Source organism: Vanellus vanellus (assembly GCF_965231255.1).
Source record: "Vanellus vanellus genome assembly, chromosome: 5".
Classification (NCBI taxonomy): domain Eukaryota; kingdom Metazoa; phylum Chordata; class Aves; order Charadriiformes; family Charadriidae; genus Vanellus; species Vanellus vanellus.
Window position 1 is genome coordinate 9,055,813 of NC_138910.1, and position 23,378 is coordinate 9,079,190.

General features: G+C 41.7%; 3 protein-coding genes across 3 annotated transcripts in view; 2 read left to right on the plus strand and 1 right to left on the minus strand.

Moving 5' to 3' along the window:
* NCKAP5 (NCK associated protein 5) overlaps positions 1 to 1,363 on the plus strand; it is a gene marked incomplete at both ends in the record, with an annotated part of 382,055 nt that extends 380,692 nt beyond the window's left edge. Inside the window, one exon of the mRNA XM_082484353.1 lies at positions 1,082 to 1,363. Coding sequence (XP_082340479.1) covers positions 1,082 to 1,363 — 282 coding nt within the window. The remainder of the gene's footprint in view (positions 1 to 1,081) is intronic.
* Positions 1,364 to 4,170: 2,807 nt separating this feature from the next.
* LYPD1 (LY6/PLAUR domain containing 1) lies at positions 4,171 to 20,021 on the plus strand (the record flags this gene model as incomplete). Its single annotated transcript, XM_082484475.1, has 3 exons — positions 4,171 to 4,222; positions 5,227 to 5,364; positions 19,786 to 20,021. The coding sequence occupies 3 exons, from the start codon at positions 4,171 to 4,173 to the stop codon at positions 20,019 to 20,021; spliced, it is 426 nt and encodes a 141-aa protein (XP_082340601.1).
* A 351-nt stretch (positions 20,022 to 20,372) lies between these two features.
* GPR39 (G protein-coupled receptor 39) overlaps positions 20,373 to 23,378 on the minus strand; it is a gene marked incomplete at both ends in the record, with an annotated part of 83,602 nt that continues 80,596 nt past the window's right edge. The window contains one exon of the mRNA XM_082483295.1: positions 20,373 to 20,893. Coding sequence (XP_082339421.1) covers positions 20,373 to 20,893 — 521 coding nt within the window. The remainder of the gene's footprint in view (positions 20,894 to 23,378) is intronic.

Genomic DNA, 23,378 nt, shown 5'->3' on the forward strand with positions numbered 1-23,378 from the left:
TATTTTCAGTGTGCTTAAAATACCATCTCTTTTCTGTCTAAACCAAAATATTAATGTCTTGGATTGACAGTAATTTACTGGTTCAGTCTTCACTATCTGATGGCAACACCGACAATGAGGAATGGCTTGCACTCTGACAGCATATCTCGGCTTTCTTTCGTCTTACCTCTCCAAGAGGTTGTTGGATGTTGAATGTAAATTGCTGAGTGTTATCTCATATTCCTGTGATAATATTATCTGTAAGAGGAGTTAGTTCCACAGATTTTGAAGCACCCTGTGTATGAACGGCAGGTCATTTTTACTGAACTGCTCCCTACGCAGCTCCCTAACTACTCCTTGGTCAGATCTCTGATTGAAAATACCAGTAGCTAACAAAGGGATAAAATTACTCTTGTATAATCCTACTGTGCGTTTTTAATATAATGTGCTAATACATCGGCCGGTGTTCCCGCAGAATTAGAACACTTCTCCGCGTAGGCCTGGCCAATATCTGATTGATTCTGGTCTGTGGGGATTGGCCCAGTTCAGTGTAATTTCCTGTCTTGTTGCTTTCTTGTCTATTAGAGAGGGTTTGGGTCTGTGGAAATCAATAGGCTTACACACGCAAAGCGTGAGGTTATTCTCTAGCAAGTTTCATTTGCGTCTGTAATTTATGGAAAATGCTATTTTCTCCTCTGAACATGTCTATGCACCTTTTTTTTAGCAGACTCCAAACTCTACTTAAACAAATACCTGTTTAAACATCCCCCCCCAAAGTATTCTTAAAGGCAAAGATATGAATTACTGTGGAGATGCTGGAGATGCTTAACACATGCATACCAGGGAGCTGCTACTTCAGACATTAATAGCACTTAACTGTTTTGTAAATGGAGTCCTACTTGTGTCAGCAGAATCATTAAAGTTATGATTTATCCTAAAATGGACATTAATGTTCTATTTAATTATAACAGAGATTTAAGCATCTAGCAACCTATTTCTGTTGACCCTGTGAACTTTGGAAAGACAGAAATTAATGGTGTACAGTAGGATAACTTTCTTTTTGTAAGAAATATGTTTCTAATATTTCCCTCACTTATTACAGAAGTTGAAGCAAACTGAAGAAACAAAAGAGGATTCCCAGAATAGATTATCTAAAATTTCCCTGGAGTCTCTCAATAAATTTAACAGCAATAACGTACTTTTATTAGAAAAAGAGAAGAACTGTCTGAACAAGGTTGAAGGACAAAAGGAAGAAAACGGAAAGAAAGAAGCAGCTTCCTTAAATAGCTCGGGTAGGCACGACGTGGACAATTTAGAATCCTTGAGCGATTCTCTATATGATAGCTTCTCCTCTTGTGCCAGCCAAGGCTCCAACGATGTATAGAGACACTTTGCAGTGGGCTGTGACTGCCGAGAGCGAGGGGGGAGCACAGACGGTGGTTGAAAGTCGCTCGGAATGGCTGTACTTGGGGCAGGGTGTCCTGACGTGTCCCCACACCGCAATACGGAAGGCAGGACAGCAGTCATCGCGGTGCGCCAGCCTCAACGTGGAACACAACCGACGGCTACACGGAAAAGAGTCTTAATTTTGCACTTTTGTGAATATTTGTACAGTTGTAAATATCTTGGGAAAATATATTTGTAGGGATAAATGACAGCAATAAATATCAAATTGGTGCTATGCTCCTGTAATGGCAGATTACTAACTTAAAGAAATTGATGTTAATATTAACAAGAAAAGTTAGTAGATTTTTTTAAAAAAGATTTATAATTGTTCTAGTCTTAAAACTGTATGTAGAAACACTGCGTTACCATAAACCTGAGCCTGCCAAATTGTCTGTAATAAACTTTCTTCAACTCCCTTTTACAAAACATACTTTATTTTTTATTCGTAGTGCAGTTCCATACAGGTGTTCCAGGGAAACGTGCATTTCGGTTACTACCACTTCTCAACAGGTCTCTTATTTCGAAAAGGTTTTGACTTTTGACATGGCAAGAAAATTAATAGATTAAGAGGCCTGATACTGCTGGTATTGACTTCATCAATCACCTGCATAACTCTTCGAAAGATCGGGGTCAGAGTAATTCCCTGCTGACACAAATGGGAGCCTTGTAGGAACGAGAACTACACAAACCGCCCTCTACTTCTGACTGCAGCATCGCTTCTCCACTTCCACCCCCTCTGGGCTCATTTCCTATCAGTTTCTGAATGTACCATGTTGTGTTATCTTTTGTAGCCCCCATTTGGTTTTAATTAAATTGCAACTGCTAAAATGATTTTTAAAAATCGGAACTCAACTCCTGTTGGTGACATGGCTGAAGAAGACGTTGGTGCTAACCAGTTCAAACATATCGAGGAGCAGGGGGATTGGTGTGTGTTGGGTGTTTTTGTTTTTTCTACAAAAGGTTGTTTATATGTAAGGGAAAGTCTATTTCAAAGGTTCTGTGTATTTTTTCTAGATGTGAAGTATTTATAACTGCTTTTTGTACAGCAACCTGTAAACTAGATATATTTGGGATATTTCTAGACTCTACAGTTTCTTTAGCACATGCCTGTTAATCTTCGAAATACTGTATGATCAGTGTTAATATTTTGTGCAATTTGTTATATTTTAAGTCATTTCCGCTGTAAACTCGCATCGTCCTTTTCGACTTTTAAGAAATTTTCATTGAAACATCATCTTTCGTAAATAAAAATTCTCTTGCGTACCCGTGCCTCAAGAGGGCTTTTTGGAAGGGGCCGGTGACACCCTCAGCGTGAGCGCAGCCCCCCCCTCCCCCCGCCCCGCCGAGGGGACAGGCCGCTGTGCGCACCCCCCCGCCCCGTCCCCCGGCAGTAACGCACCGGCTGACCGGGATCGGTCAGGTGAACGCGCGACGCGGCCGCTAAAAAAAAAACAAAAAAAAAAACAAAAAAAAAAACAACAAAAACGAGGCAATTTAAGCTAAATCCAGACTCTTCCCTTCCAGATCGGGCTGTGAAACGATCAGAGTAACAGGCGGTTATTCGGTGGAGAGACGAGAGCGAGTCGCCCCCTCCGGCGGGGTTAAATCAGGGCGGAAAAGACCGTTCCAGCACCGACCACCCGTCCGCAGCGTCCCGGGACACCCCTCACCTCCACCCCCTTCCGCGCCCCCGGCCGCGCGCGCCGCCTCAGCCCGTCCCGCCAACGGCTCCGGCCGCTCGCGCCGCCTCAGCCCGCCGCGCGCCGCCAACGGCCGCCGCCGCCGCCGCCTCAGCCCGATCACCCGCGTTAGCGGCCGCCGCCCCCTCAGCCCGCCCCGCCGGCGGAGAGGCCTCAACGCGCCCCGGGCCTTACTGCTGCGGCCGGCTCCGCCAACGGCCGCCAGCTCCGGAACGGCCGGCAGCGAAATGCCGACCCCGCAGCCCCGGCGAGTGTCCGCGGAGTAGGCGGGGGAGTGCCGCACCGACACGTACGCGGCCGCTCACGCCCGTTCCCCCCACCCTGTTTTTACGTTTTAATCCCCTTTCGGGGGTCCGAGGGGAGAGGACGGTGCTGTCAGAGCGAGGGGCCAGGCGGGGGCCGCGCCTTCCCTCAGCCCCTCCCGGGGAAAGTGGGCTTTGCGGGGCGTTTGCAGGAGCCGGGACCGGCCCGTGGCTCCCCCCACAGCCACCTGTAGGCATCGGGCGGGCGGGGAAGGGGAGGGGGCCGGTGCCCGGGGAGCGTAGGAGGGGTGAACGAGCCGCCCCGGCGTGCAGAGGGCGGCGGGAGGCTGCCGCAGCCCCACGCTAGTTGGACGCGGTGCGGGCCGCGCTCCGGGCTGCGCGCGGGGGCAGGAGCGGGGCGTCCGCTCCTCTCGCTGAACTTTGCCCGTCTCCGAAGCGCGGCCGGCGAGGCACGGCACGGCACGGCACGGTGCGGGGCGGCTGGCGGGGATCTCCGCCCCGCTCCGCCGGCATCACATGGTGCTGGGGAGGGGGGGAGAGGGGGAGCCGCCCCCCTGCTCTCGCTTCTCGTACAGTTTCTTCCAGTCTCAGCCCTCAACTCCGGCGAGGCTGGAGCGCGGCGCGGAGCTGGGCAGGGCGGGCTCCGCCGCCTGCTGCCGGGGCGCCTCTCCGCCGCGTAGGCGGCGGGGAAGCGGCACAAGTGCGCGGCGCCCCCGCTGCCTCCCTCCTTCTGATGCTCCTTCGCGACTGCACGCCAGCCCGGCGGCCGCGGCTCCGGGAGGATGCGGCTCTTCCTCCTCGCCGCAACTTTCTGGGGATTGTGCCTGGCTCCAGGTAAGGGGCTCCGCGGCGCTCCCCCGAGGCCCCTCCGCCGAGCCCGGGCTGCCCGGCGCTGCGCGCAGGGAGGCTTCGTCCCCTCGCAACCCCTCGACGGAGCCGGCGCCGGGCGCTTAGCGGGAGCGGGGCAGCGGAACCCTGGCCGCCTGCAGGGCGAGGCGAGGCGGCACCCGGCTCGGAGGATGCCGCCTGCTGACCGCCGGCGCCGCGCACTCCTCCCCCGGGCGGCAGGCTGGCGGTCAGCCCCTGCGGGGAGAGGGCTCGGTGCGGCCGCCGCAGCGCTCCCGGCAGAGGAGAGACGCGGGCTGGGGGGTCCCCGCTGCCCCCCGACGGGGCTCCGGGAACCGCTGCGGTGCGGGGCCCGGCGGAGGGCTGAGAGGAGCGGCTCCTGGCCAGGCGTGCGGAGCACCTCGTTTGCATGATAAAGGAGGGAGGTGAAGGATGCTCCGCAGCTGTAATTGTGCATGGCAAAATAGTAATTAAATCATTTGTAATTAATTAGTAGCTAAGTAAACCCGTCGGCACAGATAAGAGCCGAAGCGTATCTATTAGCCGGGTAGCTCTCTCCGGAGCGCGGATAGTTTTTAGCCCGCTGCGCGGAGGGCAGCCCCAGGGCCGGCCGGGCGAGGGGCAGCGGCTGCCGTGCCGGTGCCGTGCCGGTGCCCCGCCGCCTGCTGGCGGCAGCGTCCCCCGCGCCGCGCCGGGGAGGCCGGGCCGGAGCGTCGGTACCGCCACCTGTCCGCCCCGGAGCCCCCGCGGAGAGGAGCCCGCTTCCTAACCAGGTACTGAGCACGTAAGGCATAGCCTCAGCAGAGTGGGCGATACGTTTATTTTACCTTATTTTTGTCAAAGTCCTACTTTTTCTAAGCTGCTGAGCAGTTAGGAACCGCAAAATACGATGAGAGAAAGATGAGGAAAGAAGACTTCTGGCACGTGTTGATTGTGGTGAGGTCTTTTTAATACTATTACTACTATTCTAAGCAAAATTCCATCTGTTCCAGGTTTGGGTTTGCAGATACAGTGCTACCAGTGTGAGGAGTTCCAGCTAAATAATGACTGCTCTGCTCCAGAGTTCATCGTGAATTGTACAGTGAATGTTCAAGATATGTGTCAGAAAGAAGTAATGGAAAAAAGTTTTGGTAAGAATTTAATAATTATACTTCTGTTTATTTGTGTCAGGTGGCATTTGTTGCTTGTGGCTCAACCCATTCACAGTCTTCAGCAACAGATGACTCTGGCATTCCTACGTAAGGGGACCAGACTCAGTTTCTTAGACTTCTGAGTGACTTTGCAACTCAATAAAGTTAATAATTTTCCTTTAAAACTGGTGTAAAAACTGAAGGATGCAAGCCAAATGTTGATAAAGCTGTTAATACACAGTCTTTTGGGTCTTGGATTTAGTTTCCCTGCACTGGGAAATTAATAACAACAAGTTAGTTTAATCTCATTATAGTTAATTACATGGGCTTTTCCCCCAAGAGATGGAAGAGCATTAAATTAATAATTCCCTCCTTTCTTTTATTTACTCTAGCAATTCATATACTCTGAAGGTTCATCTTAAGGGAAGGAAAGTGAAGTCATCTTTGCTTTCATCCATAAAAGAAAACATCAAGCAGAAGGGAGGGATAAAAAGAATATTTGGGGGAGTCGGGGGGGGGGGGGGGGGGGGGGGAGGAGAGCAGAAATGGATATATATGCCATAATCATCTTCTAAGTCTAAGGGGGCTTTTCCCATACTGTAATTAAAATGAAAGTTAGCATATTTGGAGATAAACGTGTTCAAGAGGAAACTAGCTGTAATTCTGTGCCTTGCCTCCATTGTCTTTTGAGCTGTTCTATGAATTACTTTTTTTTGTTCAGCACTGGAGAGCATTTGAGATTTAGAGAGAACCGTCTCGGTTTTTAGACCACCATGTCGCTCTGTAGCCATCTACATGAGTAGAAAGCTATAGCTTTATTAGGGACTTCAGGGCTGGGTGGGGTGGCAAGGAAGTGTGTTTGTGGGAGCTGGAGTCCATGCAGCATCCTGCTGTTATAGCAGACAGCCGATAAGATGCTGGGCATTAAAAAGGGCAAGCTAGCAGTAACTTGCTGGTGTGCCTCAATGTAGATGTGACCTCTGTACCAAGCAGTAGGCTTAGGGAGCAGAGGGCAGGCTGGGACTTCAGAACCCTGATTTAAGGGGAAGCTGCTCTTTGGGATTGCACATCTTGCAGCTGAGGCAGTGCTTCAGAGCATGGAGTTCACTGATGTAAAGGACTGTTATGCTGTTAATATAAATCAAGCTGTAGTCTGTCCTTTCTCAGTGAGTCCTTCAGTAACAGCAGGATCCCTCTCTACCTAGCAAATGCGTGCAGCCTCCGTCTTGAACAGTAACATTGGTTCTTTGCATTAGGAAACTATTCATTAGTATTTTCAAGGTATGTATCAAATCAGCTAGTTCCGCTTGTGCTGGTAGTTTCAGATCACTACATTAGGAATCATAGAAAAATAATAATTGTTGTTACCTATCAACAGTAGCTGAACTGCTGGCACTTTTGTTTTATCCTGGGTAACACCATCTACAGTGACTGTATTTCTGTAAAGTATTTAGAAGGTCTCCAGTGTAGAGAAAGAAGCTATATGTTTAAAGGAAGATTAATAATATATAGCTTGAAATAGACTAGAGTACTTTATTTCAATTTTACTTGGAAGGGGTGTTGGGGATAGGGAGATAGTTACAGCTTGCAAGGTACTTTTAAAGTCCAAGTATCTCTGAATGAATGCTTGAAGGCTTTGCTATCTGCGCACCACAGCTTCTATAGTAGTCTTAATAGGTTTAAATTAATGCTGTGGCGATTTGAAGGGCTGTAAACATAGTATGTAGACATGGACAAAAAAGTCAGTTCTCATTAAATTCTTAACAATTGTTTGGTGTTTGTTGGTTTGTTTTGCTTTGGTTTGTTTTTTTTTGTTTTTTGTTTTTTTTTTTTTAATATCTTCCCTGGTTCCTTCATGTTTTAATTTCGGTACAACCTCAGACTGTATCAACCCTCCGGAAACATATCTGTAATCTTCCCTTCAGGTGAATGTTAGAAAAGTGGTTTTAGTCAAGTAAACCCCTCACAGATAAAAGTGCAACTCTTCTGGATAAGTGGGCTCGCACGTGCGCATACACACACACGCAGATGTGGTAAGAGGCAGCCACTTGTGTGGGCTGTGTGTAGGATGGGTTAGTCAGTTGCGCATCTCTTCGCACACCAGCAGGCAAGGTCGCAGTCTGGCCAGTGTGATGGTGGCACATTGAGAATGCAAACTGGAACTGGTTTAATAGATTTTAGACATACATTGATGTGTAACTTGTCCTTACTCCTGTGAAGAAATTGGTTTGCAATATAGTAAATAAGGAGCTCTTAAAAGAAACTTCTGGGTTTGTTTTTTCTCCCTCCCCGTAGAATTTTATATTCTCTCTGAGCAGATTCTTGGATTTTCCCTTTAGGAGGTAACTAGCATGCTGTGCATAGCAGGTACCACTGTTCCATTTTATTTAATTTACTTCTATAAATGCAGTTCTTATTCATTTTAAGCTTAGAGATTGTAAATTTCAGCTAGTGAATAAATTTAAATTTTTAACCTAACTATTTCAAATCAAGTGAAATTTACATTGCAAGCTTAGTTTCTCTGTTATCCTCAGTCAATTCTAGAGAGGATTGGTTGTAAAACAGAGATGATTCAGTTCATCATCCTTTATTGTTTTTTTTCCTAATTGATATTTAAATGTGTGTAATATAAATGCCTTATTCTCCCAAGTTTTATTTAATAATTCATTCTACTTTTACCAGTATATTTCATAACTTGATTCTTTTGGTTGTTGCTTACCACTGAAAGCAGAAATGTGTCAAATATTGATTTTAATTTATAATAGACTTGAGTTGGAATTTTTAACCCAGAATATGAAAGATGTGAATTTGCATTTATTTGACAGCACAGTCTCATAATTAAGAGTTTTTCCTCTTGACTAGATACAGTCAAAGGAGTATAATTTAATTTTTATAAACTAACCCATTTTTGTCCTTAATAAAATATAGTTGTGTCAGTGAGCAAAATGTTACATGTTCTCCTAAACCTTATTTAAAAGTTAAATGCAATATTTTGAGATTAAGTTCATGGTCTGAATCACTAACCTATTGATGTAGTCACCCTTCCTTTGCAGTATGCATTAATCTGTGTGGTTTCCTATCAAGGGGGTCACCGACTTACATTCTGTGGTGTGCCTGCAATATGGTCCCCAGCGTGTAGCCAGTGACTGTTTTTTCTTATGTATACTTTAGTGTTCACCGAGGTGTGCAATGACAGCTCTATGGTTCATTTTCATTTCTGTATTAAGCTTTCTATAAACAAGGCAGTGGAGAACTACAACTCTGCATTTTTTTTTTTCATTTATGTTGTAAATAGTTCCCTATGCCTCATCATAGTTAAAAAAAACACTCCACTTGCTATCAAATTAGGGTTAATGCTTTAGATGTACTGTGTTCTCTCAGAACATTATCTCTGTTTCTGAAGAACCAATCTTTGGAACTACTTTTTGGCTTCAGGTAAGAAATAACAGCAGCATAGACACGTTCCTAACACAGAGCTTAAAAAGTGACTGTTGCTGTGACAGCCTTTGATGTGAGTAGCTAAGAATGCAGGTATTAGTCACTAATATTTTGAATTAGATCAGCAGGCATGTTATCCCAGCTGTTTGTAGTATCAGGTAGCAATTTGCTCCATTTCACAACTTAAAATGAATTGAGCGGTAAGTCAGCACGTATCTGATTAAGTGATTATGTGGAACTAGTATAATTCTGCCTCCCCTTGCAAACATGCACATGCATGGCAGTTTATATTGCAGTTGCCCTTTGGGGATCTGTCAGTGAAAAGAACTGGAGAGTTTGTCAAGTAAATGACAAAATATTTTTCTCACTTTAAGCAGAGTTGTATTTAAAATTTTTGTAAGAACAAGTTTTATGCAGTTATGTTAACATTCTGTTCCAGTGGGAGATATAGAAGGACAGGACAGTATTTTTGCCTGCGATGCAAAATCTTACAAACTAATTTGTTAATTTAATCTTAAAAAAAAAAAAACAAACCTCAGTGCTTTCTTTCTTTAGAGGGAAGAATGGTGAGCATGGGAAGTGGCAATGAAGACTACATGAAGTAATTTTTGTGCCACAGAAATTAATGTAAGGGATACATTTCTAGTAGTGCATAAAGGATCAAAGTTCTTGCTTATGACAATTTCACTGGCAGATACTTTGAGGAACTACCCATGGCAGATTCCCCTCCCCCACTTGCCTCTCTCTTTCCCATCCGTGAACTTTTAACTTAGAAATGTGAGTGCTTCTTCGTTTTTAGAATACATGTAGGAACAAAGAAATCCCAGAGTATACGGGGATCAGATTAAAAATCTTGATGATACGTAGTTGAGTATATAACACATATATGATTTTAGACATATATCATAGAAAACACTGATAATGAAGCTTAGCTCTTGCCTTTAGTAAAAGGTATCTGAGCATTAAGGCTGATCTAAAACCTACTTAGGGCAAAATTAAACTTGCAATGTGAATAGATCAGAAAGAAATAAAGCATGAAGGATGGGACAATGAGCCCAGAAAGGCAGCCAGTGTAAATTTCTCAGAACTCTCTGTAAGGAAACCTGCCCGTGTGTTTTGAACAATATACCTTGTGGTCTAAAGTAGTTGAGAATGTACTTTTACAAACTTTTACTTTTGCAAGGGGGGGGGGGGGAAGGAAGGTCCACAGTAGCAAGATTGATATTTTAAAATGTCTGTCTATATAAAACTAAGATTGTTTATGAATTTTCCTTTGCAAGTGAATTGGGAAACAACATCATTATTTCTATTAACCTGCAGTAAGAAACTTCTCTTATTTCTTTGGTTTGCAACGGTCCTTTTAATGTATTTACATAGGATATAATCATACAGTGTAATTAAAGCAATTGCTATAATTGTGTGCTTAAAAGCAGTGCATGGTAACATCATGAACAAGATCATCATCTCACTGTTGAACTATAATTTAATTTATTTACTTCTTCTCAGTATTGGTTTCCCAGTCATTTCTTTTACCAGGCAGAGGAAAACAGTGTCTAAGTTGTGCGATGAGATGGCCTATGGTAAATTCTTTGTGATTATTGCTTTTTTTTATCTTATTGTGTTGCTGCCATGATTAAGTTGCTTCGTGTATGGCTGTTCAGGATTAGAAGCACATACTTTTTCCTGTTTTAATGTATGGCATCCATTAGTACTAATACTAATTGCATACTTGTATGAAGGAGAGATTATACTCTGGTGTCCATTTATTGACAAAATTATTAAAACAGCAAACAAATTTTAATGTCTTCAGAATCACTGTAGACATTAAAGTTTTATAGGTAATAGCTGAATCCCCAGTATCAATTTAGAAACAGTAAGAAACATCCACTGAGCTGGTGGTAGATTTTTTTATTATTATTTATTTTCTTCTACGCTGTGTCTTTTGGTCAAAGCCTATCAACACAACTCAAAAGAACTTTTGATTTTTTTTTTAATTAAAGTATAATCTAATAAATCTTTACTGACCAAAAAAAAAAAAAAAGAAAAACTTGGCATGTGACAGTTGTTAGTTATACCATTGTACGTCATGCTACTTGGTGCCCAATGAAATGAAGACATTGTAACCAGTATTGGAAACATGCAGTTCATTTTTGATGCTGAATAAAAGCCTTGCAATGTATGTTGTTAATTTGTACTATATGATGAAAACTTGGAGCTGTGGATACATTACCATTCGGATACACTTTCTCAGATGCCAAAGCTGTTTTCTCACTAGTAAATTCCTTCCAGTCTTTAGGTTGCTCAGCAGACTTCCAGCCACATACGGGATGAAGTGAACTAAGTGGGTCCACTAAGGGGAAATTACAGGCAGTATGTAGTAGATTGCCGTTCTGACTGCCTTTAAATAAGGAAAAGCAACAGTGGAGTTAACAGTTCAAGCAGTTTATGACTTGAAAGTCATGACAAAGATCCAAGTGCAGAAGTGATGAAGGGCTGTATTATTTTAAGGAAGTTGTGGTATCTGGTCCAGTGAATTTCATTTTTCACAGGGTATGGACAATAGCTTTTTATGTTATTTTATTTCTCAGACTTGTACGAAAGATATACAAATGAATTTTGTGAGGATACAGTGCCCACAGCCTGGTGCCTCTTAAACCTCTTAAAAGAGTTTTCTATTGCATTTCACAGACAACTGAGTCTGTGCTTCCAAAAACTTCTTGTGGCCTGACTTGTCTTAGCTTCCAGTGACCTTATCAAAATATTGGCAAACATGTTTTAATTAATCCAAACTCTTTTCACTTCTACTTTTCACTTGTAATCTGGATATTTTTTTTGAAAACTGGAAACAACCTATTTTGCCACATTACTAATGAGTCTCTTAATGGGGTAAAAGTAATATAAAACCCAGGCAAATCATACTCTGAAGTTGAACAGGCTGTAAAACTGTAAGCTTGAAAATAGCTAAAGATATAAAAGCTGAATTGATTTCAAAGATACTGGCATGCAAGTGTAAAGTGAGCCATTTTCTACTGAAATTGGTAAGAACATTAATTAGTAGGATGCAACAAGACTATCCATGTGTAAAATTATTTACGGGACTTATTACAAGTGCATATAGCACTTTAACATTTGTAAAGGCATAAGGACTGGGGCTTCCCTGTTCGCTTCAGCTGATAAGGATTGTCAAGAAAATACACAATTCTGAAAATTAAGTCTAATTCACCTGTCTTGCTGGAAGATAATGTTGATCTTGATATCCCAAACATTTACTTGTTTATTTTAGGAAAGCACAGGTGACAGAAGGCTGTGAGCCAGGTTTATTTGAAAGATTGTATGTTTTAGTGCTTGACTGTAAGTTCGCATTAGTGAGCAGAGAAATTAATAAGGACAGTAGGAAAAATAAGAATTAGATATGCAGGTGAAAACTGAGCTTTGGCTTCTGGTTTGTAGCCTCCTGTGGCTTTAAAAAATATTTGATAATACCACTATTAGCAGCTGTACTTAACTTTCTCAGCCTATGCATTTTTAAGCAGTTTAATGCCTTGCTTCTGCTTTGTGATACTTAAAGCAATGACAAAGACTACTTTGTGCTGTTATTTACATTATTAACAATGCAGTTTTGATTCATATTTCCAGTACCAGAATTAGAAGGTATGACTTAGAGATATCGTGGTAATCCAAACCCTTGTCCTCTGTTGGTCAACAGTGGTCCAGTTTTCTTCTAAGGTGATTTAATTTCTGCAAGATGCCATGTCATTTAGGGTCAGAAGGAGAGTGAAGAGGCCAGTCTTTCACTGTCAAAAGCCTCCTCTTAGTTTCTGCAAAAAAGTGCCAAATGTATGGAGGAGTTGTGATGATACTGAGTAAGTTTTCACAGAAAATTAGGATGAAAATATGCTAATTCAACCAGGTAGGGTTTGGTGGGGGGATATTTTATTTTGGATTTTTTTTTTTTTTATTTTATTTTTTACAGAATTGCATACTCTGCGAGAGTATAATGGCATGAATACGCTTTTATCCTGTCTACTGAATGCATCAAGGGGAGGGAATCAGGATGAAATAGTGCAGTCCTAAAACACAGGAGTAAAACTCGGGAAGTGTGTGAGACATCTTTGCAATAGATTTCAAGTCCCTTAATTTCAGTGTCTCCATTTTTTCATCTAGAAAACACTGTTCATGATTGCTTAGAGTATTTAATTAGCTGTTTATAAGTCAATTAGTAAATTTCATGATAAAATTTCTGGCAAGATGCAAATTATTTAAACCACTTGTAAGCTCCTGGGAGAAAGTTGAGAAGACAAGGATAGGAAGAGTTGTTATAAAATGAAACACAGATTACATGGTTGGATATGGTTATACTTTACACTGGCTTAAACTGTTACTTTAACAGTGCATTTACAATCATACATGAAAGGATTTGTGTTGGGGAAGCTTAATTCATATTTTAAACCACTGAAAACATTATCTTTTTGGGGAAGCACAATGTCAGAAGAATTATTGCTTTTCAACATTCAGTCACCTTCTAACGTATTTAGGACTTTATTAGATAAAACATTTATAATCACTTTATCTAGAAAACAGAGAGCAAATTGCAATAGGACCTCTTGCAGTCTATCACGGTATGATGTATGTGAACAGGTACTAGCTAAGGAATAGAAAATTATCATACCAAAACCACTGAAGGCATAAAAAGATAGGCATAAAAAATAATATGAAAACTAAAAGAAGGAAAACTTGCAGATTCACCAAGACCAGAAAATTGAAAGTTTCAAGGAAATGAGATAATTGGAACTATTCAGGATACTAATCCAATGGAGGAGTATCAGTTCATATACATGGTCCTCACACTTGTCTTTATGAACAACATCATTAAGAAAACACCCAAACCAGGTCACATATAAATCATGAAAGCATGCTAACGCGAGACCCAGGACAACTGCTGGGGACTTTACATGTGTTGTGTGTGTCACAATATGAATTGTACACTGTTTTCTGCTTTTTGCTTGGAGGAGATGGGGAAGATTAAGCACCAAATCTAAAAGAGTTGAGTGTAGAAATTCTGCGAAAGTCTTAATGGCACACCTCAAAACTTGCCTTGATCTTCCTGCTAACCTTCTGAACTATATGATGCTGTAATAAGTAATTTAGCAAAAGAATTTTCCTTCAGCTAAAATGAATGTGTGCTTGCTATGGCTTCAGCTAAGATGGGTGTGTGCTTGCTATGCGTTTAGAAAAGGGATAGTGTTAGATAGGATATCAGACGAAAGCAACAGCTGAAATTACCGTACCGTTGCAAAACAAAAGGTGGTGTAGTTAGCTAAGATAACCACAGAAGTGTAAAGAATAAAGAAGCCACAAGAAGGACATGGTCATAAAGACTTTGAGCCTCCCTCTGATGACCACCAGGAAGGCCCCTGAAGAAGCATAGCTAGAAGGGAGGGGGCGTGTTCGGGGGTGGGCTGTGTTCCAAGAAGTCATTGAGTATGTAAATTGAGAGTGGGTTGCGTTCTGAAAACTCATTGAATATGCAAATTATTTTTGAAGAAGAAACATTAATAAGTATAAGCAATACGAAATAAAACCAAGCGTTTGTAAAGGAAAAAATGGGCCACAGGAGGAGAAAGCCCCTGTGTAACTCCCAGCGGTGTAATAAATATTCCTTGTTCCACCGAATTTGCCCCTCACTAAAATTCAATACAGTGAGTATGTTTCTCACAATGCTATAAAACTTTTCTATATGCTTGAAGCTATGGCTCTGTGTATGCCTCCAACTCCTGGTCCAAACTTGAGAAGGCAGTTTTGTGACTGCTCAAGGATGCCTTGTTCCTGGACTCTAGCTGGGCATAGACTCTTTTCTAATGCTCTCAAAGATTTGTTGCAGCAGGCATACTCACAGTACGCGCAGAAGATTTTGCTAAAACATTTGTGGAGTGATTTGCAGAAGACAAATCTGACTATGTATGCCTACAAAATTTGGTATGTACAAAACACTGTAGCAAAAGCTTTCTCTAAAAATGAGGAGTGTCAGTCATTGCCCATGAGATTAGAGTATTTGGCTTCAAAAAGTTACTGCTGATGGGAGTCAAACTTAAAGCTAAGAGTTTCGTGACCATGAGGCCATAGACTGTTCTGGTGTGAAGCAGAGGGCTGCAGTTCCCTGCTGAGGTGTGCCATTGCAGAAAGCAGTTTCAGAGTAGTTGGGTCACAGAGTAGGAAGGTGACTGTTTTGGTTTTTTTTTAGAAATCAGGTCACTGATCTTGGAGGTGGTATTCTAGTTGCCTATTTCGGCTTCAGAGACTCTATATGTATTTTGCTGAAGGACAGTCTTGAGAGTACAGGTGCAAACTAAAGCTACTCACAACTAGGATTATGGTTGGCTCTTAAGTTGGAGAGTCATGCTTACACTTGCTCTTTTTTGTCTGTACCTGCTGTAACAGAAGAGTCGGAGGTGCCTAATAAGATCCTTTTCAAGCAGTAAGAGAAAAAGCTTGGTTCTTCTGGTGCCTTCTGCATGCACACAGCCTAAGATGTAGGTGTGATGTCACCTTTTTTGTTGTCCTAGTAACAAGTTAAGCTGTTATTCAAGAGAGCATGTATTGAGCTCTGCAGACAGGGTAGGTGGAAGAACTCTCCCTTTTGGATTGGAATAAACTGTAGCATGAATTAGTTGTCGCTATCAAGACAATGCATCTGCATGTGGCCAAAACAGAGTGCCATTGTGCGGGTGCACAGGAATAGGCTGCAGATAAGCAGGGGGGGTTATGCTTGACAGCTGGGGGGCGGGTGGGGAGGTGTATGGAATGGATCTAGGTGAACAAATCAATATTACAAGCAGGAGCTATAGAAAAGCCTTGAGATTTACACTATCACTTTATTGCATGGAATAAGGCAGAAATCCTGCAGAAGTAGTAGTTTGGGCCTTGACACTATCTAAATGTATGATCACATGTGGCCCAGAGAGAAGTGTAACAATGGGCAAGTTGTTCAGTCTAGGAGTAAATTTTCAATGCCCAAATTTAAGCCCAAAGCTTTCTTTAAAAAAAAAAAAAAAAAAAAAATTAGTTATAGTAAGTATGCCTTATCACACAGATATTCTAGCCTTTTGTACTCCGCTCTCTTTTTAAAAGTGCTGTTACTTGAACTACATCCTCAGCCAGCCCCACAAACCTTAAAGCCAAAGTAAAGGAAAATCAACTGGTCAGTAGTAGGTACTTCATAATAAAACATCATTATAGTACCTATGCATATGCATAACCCACACTGCTGTTGGGGGGCTGCTGAATCCGTGAAAAAGGGCAAATTATTTGGTACTCATCCATCAAGAGATAAGGCGGTAAATATATGAATTTTATATTAGTAAATATACTAATTGAGCACTAATGTAAACTGTTGAGGGTAGGTAGTTGAGAATGACCTCATCCCAGTAAAAGCAGTGTAAAATGCGTAGTCTCCTTGCCTAGCCAGCAACTCAGAACAATCTGAGGTAGAAGAAAAGCTCCCAGAAAGTTTCCAATTATATTTCTAGGTGATGTGTTAATGAATGTATCAAGCTGGTTGCTCAAGCAAGAATATCCAGTAATTAGCAGTTACGTCTGTGGTATGAGTCTTACGAGGAAGATAACCACTTTGAAGAACTGTCTGCAGTTCAGCCTGCTGGTGGTGAATGATTCAGGAAGATCTCAGAAATAGTTTCAGAACTGGCTTAAGAGTACAATAAACCACTGCAGAGGAATCTAAGGAAAAATCCCTAGAGAGAATCCCGAAAGGATGCTGCTGTCCCATCTGAACTCAGTGGGTGAACAGCAGTACCTGGGTGCATCAACCTGTTTGCTGGAGCAAGGAGAGTAGTGACCCTGGCAACAAACCATGGAAGTCAGTTGTACTAATTTATTCCCTACCTTTCTTTAATTCATACTGTTTGAAGTGTCATTGCTTTTTCATATTCATGGTAAAAAAAAAAAAAGTGGAAGTCACAGTTGAAGTGTTTTAAAAATGCCACTCCTGTGGCATTCTCTCTTTTTTTCATCAATCTTCTATGCCTGTTTTCATTGTATCTTGCTATAAGGATACTCAGAGAAAGAGCACAGCCTTTCTATGCTGATTGAGTTTAGTTCATACCTGATGCTGTGTAAAAAGCACAGTTAGTGTATGATAGCAGCTCATTTGCAAGCTCAAAATAATCTGTCAGTACTTAAACAAAAAAAACCTGGATGTGAAGGGCATGTCTTTAGCCAAGTAGCTATTGAAAACTTGATAGAAGTGCTGACTTTTTTAATTATGTAAAGAATCTTGTTACAATTCAGATTACTAGAGCTGGGAATGGGACTAATCAATCATTTGGGAGGGGAATTTCCTATTGTAAGGCATATTTACAGAAAAGCCACAGAAGCATTGCCATTACCATGAGATTTTACTACTAGTTAGATCGTTCTCTCTGTTTAGGCATGAACACGGTCCATCTGTGCGTGAAAATTTGAGCTGTAAAATTTTGGTTTGTGCAGGAATACTGTGTTTTGACTTCAAAAGGAGCTCAGGATTATTCTGTGGAATATACTCTGAAGAACACAGCTGTTGTAAACACATGGAGTTAAGCTGCAGGACTTTTTTTTTTTTTGCAAGACAGGTTTCCTAGAGTTGCCCAGTGAAAATCATGCCTCAGAGGGCATTATCTAATTGTTCACAGCACTGAACAATTCTAGTCTCCTAGTCTATGGGAAAATTGCAAAGTATATGATGTTTCAGGGACCTAAACTAATAAATCACTTACTAGTTCAAATTGTGAACAGTGCTTTGCAGGAATCCTGTGAAAAGGAAATGGCAGGAAGAGAGTGATCAATAAAACAATGGGAATAGGAAATCTGCCAATGTCAAAAACTCTTTAGAGTCTTGGTCTTTGAGGGAAAAGTTGAGATTCACTGCTGGTCATAGGGGAAAGTGAGGAATGGCTGAGTTTGGTGGGTGGCTGTAGCTGCAGGGAAGGAATCTGGGATGAGGAGATGTGGGGCTGAGAGATGGGAAAATAATCACTGTGCTCAGTTCCATTGAATACAAGATTCCTTTCTCAAGAGGGAAAGGGAAGGAAAAAAGTCAGTTGTAGCCATGGGAAGGGTCATGCCTGCCTCAGCTTTTGGAAGAGTGCAGGAGGAACATGGACAAAGCGCCAGGTCTTTGTGGGAAACAAAGCTGAGATTTCAGTATTGTAAGCCAATCAGTGGCAGCATAGTTGATGTTCCTTGACAGCAGTGGTTTGTCAATAGAGACAGAGCGCTCTTCTTTTTGCAAACTATAGTAATAAAGATTCTGCCTCTTGATCTGCGTGCCTTTGCTGTTACAGCTAGAACAGCCTGTAGCTCCTCTGCCTTCGTGAGAAAAGGCTCTACCTGCTGTTTTGATTGATTGAAGCTCACCGGAGACAAAGGAAGATTTAAAACTGACTTGGGGGCTTCTCTTCATAAGTGTAACTAGACAGATAGCCTTAAAACATGTTTCAGAGTTTAGATTTGCAGAGGGAGAACACAAAACAGGGAAAACCCTGCATTGTTGGGAAGGCAGCAATGTTGTGACAGTAGAAAAGAATTGCTTTAATTAAAACTCTCTGAAGACAGGAAATCCTTCTTTCTGAGCATAACCCAAACAAACAGTGTGTTGCTGCTATACACGACACTTAGTAGCACAGTGGCAGTCGCTACTGCAGGGGTATCTACTGGACTGTGTAGGTGCTGTAGTGCTTATTTCTGAAGTCCCTGGGGACTAAACAAGTATCTGCAGGTACTGTAAGTTCAGTACCTACACATCATATTCCTGCTTCATCCCCACCAAAAAAAGTCTTGATCACTGTGTACTTAAAAGCATTCTGGGACCGTGCTACAGGATGCAGAGGCACCGTTCTCCAAGGGAGTTCTGTTCCCATGCTCTTCAGAAGAAAAAGAAACTTTTGAGAATCCCATATTCAAAATGAATAGCAGTTTTATTATTCTTAGAAATATTTACCTCTTTTTGTAACTGCAAGGCAATATGAGTAAACCTCCATTATCTATTTATGTATTATGTCTATGTTTTTCCAACACACAATTTCTACTGTATCACTTGCAGGAAAATTTTAGAGTAATTAGAGGTGGAACTGCCACAACCGTTTCCCACTGTGACAGGGGAAAATGCAACTATGTACTTTAAAGCCTTTATAAACCATTTTAAAATAACACTATGTGCATCAGAGTGTACTTTTTTCAGGTAAAAACAATTTGAGAAATTATAACCTTAATTGGATTAGTAATTAAAATTAGATTAGATTAAATTAAATTACATTAAAAAAGGAAGACTTTCAACTCAGAAAAGCCATTCCTGTACAAATGGAAATTTTTGTTGTTGAAGGTATTAAGCTTCAAAGACAGCAAGAACTGAGATTACCTGGAAAAGTACGTCTAGTTTTTCTTTAAAAAAGAATAAAAGGAGGGGGGAGGGGAGATGAAAGTTTAGCTGATAGTCATTCTCCTTTTACTCTTGGTTACTTGTCTTTGTGTGGCAAATAAGCAAGAAAAGGGAAAAAATGCTCAAAAGACAAATTAACAGCATAGAAAATTGTAATTACTTAGACACCTTAAACAACTCAGACATGTTTAGCAACAGAGCCAGAAATCATTTTTGAACTAACTGCATTTCAGTTATAGCTAGTCAAACAGCTTATTCCAAAAGATGAAGAATTCTGGTGATAAAATGAATCGTTTGATAAACATTATGTAAATCAAGCTATTAATGTTTTTGGTTCCAACCAGAATCAAATAAAAGAAAAACCCAAACCAGAGTGACTGTGATTCTCCTGCAGTGCAGAGCTGTTAGCCATGTCACAGCTGAGGTATCTGGCTTCATTACCAGCATTGCTTTGGAAATGTAAACTGGTTTTGCAACAGTTTTCAAGCATGAATCATTTTGTAAAGCAAAATTGCGTTCGTATCAAACTAAGTGACCTTTGTTCTGTGTCACAGGAATCATGTATCGCAAATCCTGCGCATCTTCAGCAGCGTGTCTGATAGCCTCTGCTGGCTACCAGTCCTTTTGTTCTCCAGGGAAGGTGAACTCTGTTTGTATCAGCTGCTGCAACACTCCACTCTGCAATGGACCCCGGCCGAAGAAGAGAGGAAATTCTGGTGTGGTGCTGAGGGCACATGTGATAACCACCGTTCTGCTCCTTAAATTGGCTCTCTTGGTTTTGTATTGCTAAACTTCAAGCAAGTTTTTTGCCCTGACACAGTTTGTTCTGTCTCCTCCTTTCTTCAAAGACACTGCAATTATTTTCTGTTTGTTTCCAAATCCCTGTCAACAGCGAGGGAAGTTCAGTGGCTGTGGGGAGAGAGGGGCTGATATTTTTGGCAGCTAATGAATTCGGTTAGCAGATTGAATTTCCAGTGCGCACTTAAAAATCCCAGCAGCAGGGTACAGAACTCCTGCTCTTTTTGCATAATTGGAAACAAATCCATCTGTGTTATTCCTTTTAATATGTAGTCAATTCCTCAGTCCTTTTAATTTCCATGTTTTTAAGTTCATTGCTAATCATTAACTTTGCCTTATGAAGTCATACTTGATGTTCACAAAGGCCGTTTTGTGCGTTGGGACTGGGCTCTGAGCTCCTCTCTAGTGGCACTACTTCCAAGCTGGGCTCCAATGGTTCAAGACCTGGTTTCTGTGGACTGCAGTCAGGCTTGGTCTCATTCTGAAAAGTACTCAAGAAAACTTTGTTATTGCCCTTTGTAGAATTCCGCCTAGACGACATGAAGAGCAGTGGTCGTAGAGACCGACTGCTCCTTGCTCTGGAGCTCAGGTTGGCTTTGAGAAACTTCTCCTTGTTGGCATGCTGTATTGTCAGGCGGCAGCGGAGGACCTGCAGAAACACAGTGCGGAACTGCTGAGAAGAGATGTTGTACAGGAGGGGGTTCACCACCGAGCTGAGATAGAAGAAGATGTCGGCGATGGGGAGGAGAATGATGTACGCTCTGAAGTAGGGGATAGTCCAGTCCTGCTTTGGTTTAGCAGCAGCCATGATCCTTCTAACCTGGTTTGGCATCCAGCATATTGCCAGAGTTGCAACGATCAGTCCTGTGAACAGAAAGAGGAGAAGGAAGTGTGCATACATGGGGGGAAAAGATATAAAATACTTAGTATCAGTTCTTCACTTACTTGTTAGAAAATAGTACCAATTTTTCAATGTTTTGCTTGACAGCTTTTTCTGCCAGTAGCATTTTTTTTTGTTTGTTGTTTTTAATAACTGTTACAAGGTCACTGCAGCATATGCTCTGACAGAAGACTGCACAGTGCTTGGATAGTGTTTCTTTGTACCTATTGTCATTTGTTAATTTTCAAAGTGTTCTTTCATTGATACCTGTATCTTTGGAAAGAATGCATTTTTATTTTGGTTTGTGTTCTTACATTTCTTATGTCTTTCCCTTTACTTTGAAAAACAAACAAAATAAATAGAACCTATAGCCATATTAGATCAGGCAATACCCAGAAGAGATCAGATTCTTGTTTGTACTTTACAAAAAAAATAATGTATGCATAATAATATATTTTGTGTTATTTTTGGTAAATTTCCTCTTACAGAAGCTATTTTTAAGTAAAATATGTATGGATCTTTTTATGGTAATAACGATATGTTGGGCTTTCTTAAAAACCAAATTCCAGTGGAATTAAATTATGAATGTAAATGAGAAAAACCCAAGCCTAGTCATGAAAGTGTAAGCAGTTTCAGATTATAAATTATGCTTAAAAATGTGGTATCTGACCATTTTGTATTTATATGTAAATATAAATACATGTTGCTGCATCACTAATGGCATTAAAAAGAGGGTGACTTAAGTGCTGGATGTCTGAAAACTGTGCCTCTGTGGCCCGGCGCTCCCTAGGGTTGCAGCGGTGATGCTGTCTTCAGAACAGCAGCCCTGAAGGAAACGTATGGGTGAACTTGAGCAGGCTCTGTTCCCCGGCAGGAGACGGAGCAGGGGAAGGGTGCTCAAATCCTCATTGGCATCCGCTACTTCTGGTGCACATAAGCAGTGGAAATCCAGACATCTTGCGTGAAATACCAGGTACACAAAATAATTCCTCTCAGTGCTCCCCCCACCAAGCATTACTTCTGAAACACAATACAGCCACCAGTTTACTCTTTCCACTTTGTTTTTCTCTTTGCAGGAAGCGTGCCTTGTATGAACGCTTAGAGGAGGCAGAAGCTGCAGGTTGGCTTCCCTGCTGCAGAGGCACAAAATAGACTATCCTGAAGGTGCACAGTTTTCACTTCCAGTAGACTTTTGTTGTATTGTTAATCTTCTCCAACGTCTAGCCTCCGTTCTCAACAGAAGCACAGAAATGTGTTTTAATTCTTATCTGTCTAGACTAAGTCAGATTGCCCCCATTGAACAGATCACTGTAGGAACGCAATTCTGAAATAGCACACACTGATTTTTTCAAGCCAGGAAAATGATACTTCAATAGTGGGAAGACATGAATGGAACGGGAAGGGAGGCACAACAGAGAAGAAAGATTATTTTTTTCATAACTTTGAAACTGCCAGAGCTTAAACAGGGTATGTCCAAGCGCTCTCCACCACCACCCCTAAGCAGAAAAAAGGTATGAAATGTCTTCTTTTTATTTTTTAAGAAATTAATTTTCTTAATGAAAACTATAATTACTTCAACAAGTTTATGATCTCACTGAGATACCAAATAAAGGTTGACTTTTTGATCATTTACGTCTGTAATCACTTCACATCACAATAATTTTGGTAGGATGGGAAAGCAACATATCCTAAACTCACAGCACTAGATTAAGAGCCCTGGAAGGCTGTTCTTAGTAGGCAAGTGATAAATGCAGTTACCTTTGCTCTTTTCTGTTCTGTAACCACCATAACTCCCCTCAGCCACAGTCTTTTTATTCTCATTCCCATTCCTACATGATCACATGCCCCTTTGCTTGGCCGCCTGCTCTTCCCCTACCTTCCTGCCTCATTTTTCAGTATCTGCTGTGTCTCTGTCATAAGGTGATCTGAATTTTGTATTAGTCCTGCAAGTTTTCTAGCCTTCAGTGCTTTCTTTCCCTGCTGTCAGCATAACATACAGGGACAGTGGTCCTGGCACGGACCAACAGAAAATAAGGAGCTCTGAGCAATGACTTGTGACAGGCCTTATAAAAAGGCAGCGAAAAGATGCTCCTGCTCCATTGTGGCTTTTGCTCCTGTGCAACTTAAACACAAAGCCCACAAACCCCGGTCTGCAGAATTCTTGTCAAATTTTAGCGGATAATCTCTTCCAAGGGAAAAGAAAATAAGCTCTATAGCATATTTTTTTTGTTCTTAGAAACAAGATACTTCATAGTGCTGATTAATAGTTTCCTAAATTATGAATGCTGCTGTGAAAAACTGTGAGCAAACAATCTGTGCATTCAGTTTTAAAGCTCAAATGCAGTGCTCTGAGATCTGTGATTTTTTGTTTGTATCTGAATTCTTTGCTATTGACCTTTCTTTTTAGTTCAAACTGCCAAATTCTTAAGAGTGCCCCTTATATTCTTCGGATGCTTTTGTTCTGGGGAA